Source organism: Egretta garzetta, unplaced genomic scaffold (assembly GCF_000687185.1).
Source record: "Egretta garzetta isolate BGI_Z169 unplaced genomic scaffold, ASM68718v1 scaffold126, whole genome shotgun sequence".
Lineage (NCBI taxonomy): Eukaryota > Metazoa > Chordata > Aves > Pelecaniformes > Ardeidae > Egretta > Egretta garzetta.
Window position 1 is genome coordinate 420139 of NW_009260128.1, and position 4585 is coordinate 424723.

Here is a 4585-nt window from a genome sequence, read left to right on the forward strand (position 1 = left end):
GAGCCATCTCCCGGGTCGTCGCGCCCCTCCGCGCCTGACCTCGCACCTCTGCCGGCGGGCGGTGGGGCAGGCAGAGTCCGTTCCTCATGCCTAGGTTTCCGCGCTAGTTCTTGCTGTTGCCCCAGGCCGCCCCCTTCGAGGGGAACAGCCAGCTCCTCCTGAGAGGCTGCCAGGCTTGGGGGGCTGCGCTTTCCCTCTGTGGGTGCTTCAGCCGCCTGCCTCTGGGCTAGGAGACTGAGAGCCTTTCGGAGAAGGGACGAGGTAACTTTCTTTTCGTTGTCTTGCTGTGTGCAGCAATACATATGCAGGTTTTACTGCACACGCACATGTATTTGGGTATGCATTAACTGCACAGGCGTGTCATACACCAGATGTATGCGTATTTATATTTCTGTAAATAAAGTCGACACATACATGCACACCTTGTTAAATATACCTATGGAAGCTAGGATCTAAGATCTGTGTCTTACACTGACGATCTCGCAGCACACCCGTAAAACATACCAAGGGTTTTGAACTTTTACAGATCCCTGTTATTCACTGTCCTGAGGGAAGCTTCTTCCCTGTAGAGTTATTTATGACGGACTTGCACGTTATATAGAAGAGCACTTATGATCTTTATAGGTGTCAATAAGCTGTATTTGATAACAGTATACCTGGTTTTGCTTGATATGTATGTGCAAAAAAAAGGCAAGCCTACTGAACAGTAGCGTTGGTCTCTGGGTAGTCCGTGATGTGTCAGAATGTATCTGTAGCGAATCGGCTTTACCTTTTCCTTTTCCAGCATCTGTCTGTCTTTGCACCGTGGGTTCTCTCTTGAGCTGTTATATGCCAGATGTGTTGGGAGGGAGAACTATCTGGAGACCTCCCAGTCAGGGAAAGATCACTGCAGGCCACACAGACTTTCATATTTCATCTCATTCATAGTCCTTCAGGTTACGGTAGAAATATAAAAAGTCAACATGGAAACATTAGAGGCATATACCATGTTATTTACCTGCTTAAATATCCCTTAGCTTCCTCCCCTTTGTCTACTTTTCTTTTTATGTTCAATTTTGATAACAGGTACATGGCAGTGAAATCTTACATTGTTTGTATAGTACCAAGTACAAGAAGAGTACTAAGTTCTAGGGATAGATTTCTTTTGGTTCCAGGCCTTATTTTCATGTGTGCATACAAATTCTGTGTTTAAAACCAAAACTCTAGTATCCCAACTTTGCCAAAATATAGTTTGTCTAATCTTAGCTGCACTATTTAATGTGTTTTGTTACAGACGTTCCCTTTACTCAAGGAATTTACATTGGATCAGTGTTGTGGTTTAACCCTGGTGGGCAGCTCAGCCCCACACAGCCACTTACTCCCTTCTTCCCAGAGGGATGGGGGAGAATATCAGAAGGGTAAAAGTGTGAAAACTCGTGGGCTGAGATAAAGACAATTTAACAGGCAAAGCAAAAGCTGCACATGCCAGCAAAGCAAAACAGGGAATTCATTCACAGCTTCCCATGGGCAGGCGGGTGTTCAGCCATCTCCAGGACGGCAGGGCTCCATCACGCGTAATGGTTACTCGGGAAGACAAATGCCATCACTCCCAATGTCCCCCCCTTCCTTCTTCTTCCCCCAGCTTTTATTGCTGAGCACAATGTTGTATATGTGTGGGATATCCCCTTGGTCGGTTGGGGTCGGCTGTCCCAGCTCTGTCCCCTCCCAGCTTCCTGCCCACCCCCAGCCCACTCGCTGGTGGGGCAGCAGGAGCAGCAGAGGCGGCCTTGACGCTGTGTAAGCACTGCTGAGTGACAGCTAACACATCCCTGTGATACCAACGCTCTTTTGGTCACAAGTCCAAAGTACAGCACCATATGAGCTGCTATGAAGAAAACTAATCTATCCCAGCCAAAACCAGTATAACCAGGTGTTAGCAGGTAGAGTCTGGTTTTCTTTAGCAATATAGTCCCCAAACAGTCACTAGACTAGGCGCTCAAACTTTAATAGTTGACTTTATCAAATTAACAGGGTAGGCAGGACCTATGTTTTTAAGGTGGGATTTAGGGTGAATGTTCCCAAAGAAAAGGACTATCCCTCTGTCACAGGGTGAGTTTGCACATGTACCTCCCTAGGGGGTTCGGCGATTGGCTGCACTACTGTTCGGCTGTACTATGAAGACGGGCACATAAAAGTGAGTCCTGGCTGCAGGTCTTTGTTTCTGATATGCTGGAAAATGTTTGAAAAACAAATATACAGAATTACTCAAGTGCTTTGGATTACATTGGTCGCTGTCTGATTCACTTAAATCAGAATGGTAAATGTTATCTTGCGTCTTTAAGGAGGAGGAAAAAACACTTGCTTCACCTGTGTGCTAAGTCTCTGTATGACTGAGGTCTGTATATTTGAGTTACTGCGCTTTTAAATTATGTTGAGCTCAGTAAGTGTAAACTTATTTGTTGGGAAAGTTTTAGATGGCCACCTGTAAGTTGTGATGGGTCTAAAACATTTTCTTTTAGAAGATAAGGGAGGTAATTGCAGGAAGAATAGTATTATGCGTGTTGACAAACAAGTAAACTCTTTCTTTTTAGTATTGACCTCACAGCAGATGCGACTACTAGTAATGCCGGTGTCAGTAGTGCAGACTCGAGGCAACAAGAAGATGACAGCAGCTTCTCACTGATAACCTGGAATGTTGATGGCCTGGATCCAGGAAATCTAAAGGAACGAGCTAGAGGAATCTGTTCTTACCTAGCACTGTAAGTATAGCTTCATCTTTGTATTGTCATGTACCCAGCTTTAAAGGAAAAAGCAAGCTTCTTGGTTTAGATATTTACAAATCTTCATGCCCAAAGTATCTTAACGTTAGATGCAACAATATTAGCTGAATAAAAGTTGATATATGGGTTGGAAGAGATGTGAACCTATGCAGCATCCCAAAGGTTAAATATTTTGCGGTGGCTACTTTAAAAAGCTTTTTTTATAATGAACAATTTCAAGCTGCAGTCATACATCAGGAGCATACTTCTTACTTCCACCGTGTACATGAGAGAAGGGTAAAACTGCAGGAAAGTTGTTTGTCTCATTCCAGTGGTATGAATAACTCCACACTAGAGAAAACCATTCGAAACAAGACAAAAGATTTCTTTAGTGAAATGTGACAAGTGGATCTCTTGCCCTTACTGTTACTTGTCTATTAAAAAATAAAATGTGCAAGGTAAGATAAAAGCAGTAGAATCTGTGATTAACTTTTATATTTCCACCAGTGGGAGCCTCCCATGAGTATATTTATGAGCAATTTAATAATTACATAAATTGATTTATCTTAATACAGTAACTTACCAGCGTAAATTAGATTATTTAAACAAGTGATAATTTAAGTTCCTCTTAAAACAGCAGAAACCCCTTAATTAAATCAATTTTCACTTGATTTTGTTAATCTGGGGTGACAATATTTTTCTTCTGTAAATAAGACCTTAGGTTTGTCCTTCACCTGCTTAGAGCAGGGCTATTCTTCAGTGTAGCAAAAACAGGGACAGCTGTAAAGTCATGTCTAAATCAGCATTTTCAGGATTGCTGCCCCACATGAACTGTTACTGATTGCAGAGCTCTAAGAAATAAAAGAGCTTGGCATCGATGAGACTGGAGAAAATGAATGCCAGGTTACCTGAGAGTATCTGTTGTAAGGGAATGAGGTGGTGGTTGGAATCTCCCAGAGAACTTAGGTGTTGCATAACATGTTCCAGAGCTGCTTTGCAGCTGCTTAAGTTGAATTCCTCATGTATGAAGTATGTGAAACCTGTGCAAATGTTTGCAAGATCAAGGGGTAAGGAAGTCATGCATTTTATTACCGTGTCAGTCCCACGTCCTTAATAATCATTGTTTCCTCCCTTATAACAATGGTGATGTGTATACATGCTATTAGATATGATGGAGAGAGTTTTTTCTTTTTTTAAAAAAAAAAGAAAACAAAACAGGTTCTTGCAGTATCTAGGAGGACAAGAACAAGGTGCACCTGAAATCCTTGACCATGTTCCATTTGGCCTCAGAGTGTAACAGTGCTACCTTTCAGTAGTTCATTTAAAATCTCATCTTGCCAATTTCAGATACAGTCCAGATGTGGTGTTTTTACAAGAGGTCATCCCACCACATCTCTGTCTTCTACAGATGAGAGCAAGCAGTTACACTATTATTCCAGGTAAGAAATAACCCTCAGTTCCTGAAGACAGAAGCCAGAAAAAGCAAGTTTGGTTTTATTCTGTCTCCCTTGCCAAAATCTCTGACCATTTGTAAGAATGAAAACAGTACAGTGAAGAAGGAAGCACTTAAATTACTTTCTGTGGTTTGATATCAGGATATAGTTTGATGCAAATTATGCATGTGAAAAGCTTGTTTGCCTGGCAGTTTCCTTTGTATTTTTTTCTGCATTTTGAAAGACTGATAGCAAGGGTGGCCAAAAAACTGACATAGTAAGTAATTTCTTAAATATTTGCATTAAAAAAATCTGAAAAAATCACACCTCTGTGTCGTGGTTTAACCCGGCTGGCAGCTAAGCACCACGCAGCCGCTCGCTCACTCTCCCCCCCACCCCCCCCCTCTCGCGGGC

The 4585-nt window shown here is 42.4% G+C and overlaps 1 protein-coding gene across 1 annotated transcript in view; it reads left to right on the forward strand.

The window, feature by feature from the left end:
• TDP2 (tyrosyl-DNA phosphodiesterase 2) overlaps positions 1-4585 on the forward strand; it is an 18497-nt gene that overhangs the window by 11305 nt on the left and 2607 nt on the right. Inside the window, exons 3-4 of the mRNA XM_035896937.1 lie at positions 2571-2738; positions 4086-4177. Coding sequence (XP_035752830.1) covers positions 2571-2738; positions 4086-4177 — 260 coding nt within the window. The remainder of the gene's footprint in view (positions 1-2570; positions 2739-4085; positions 4178-4585) is intronic.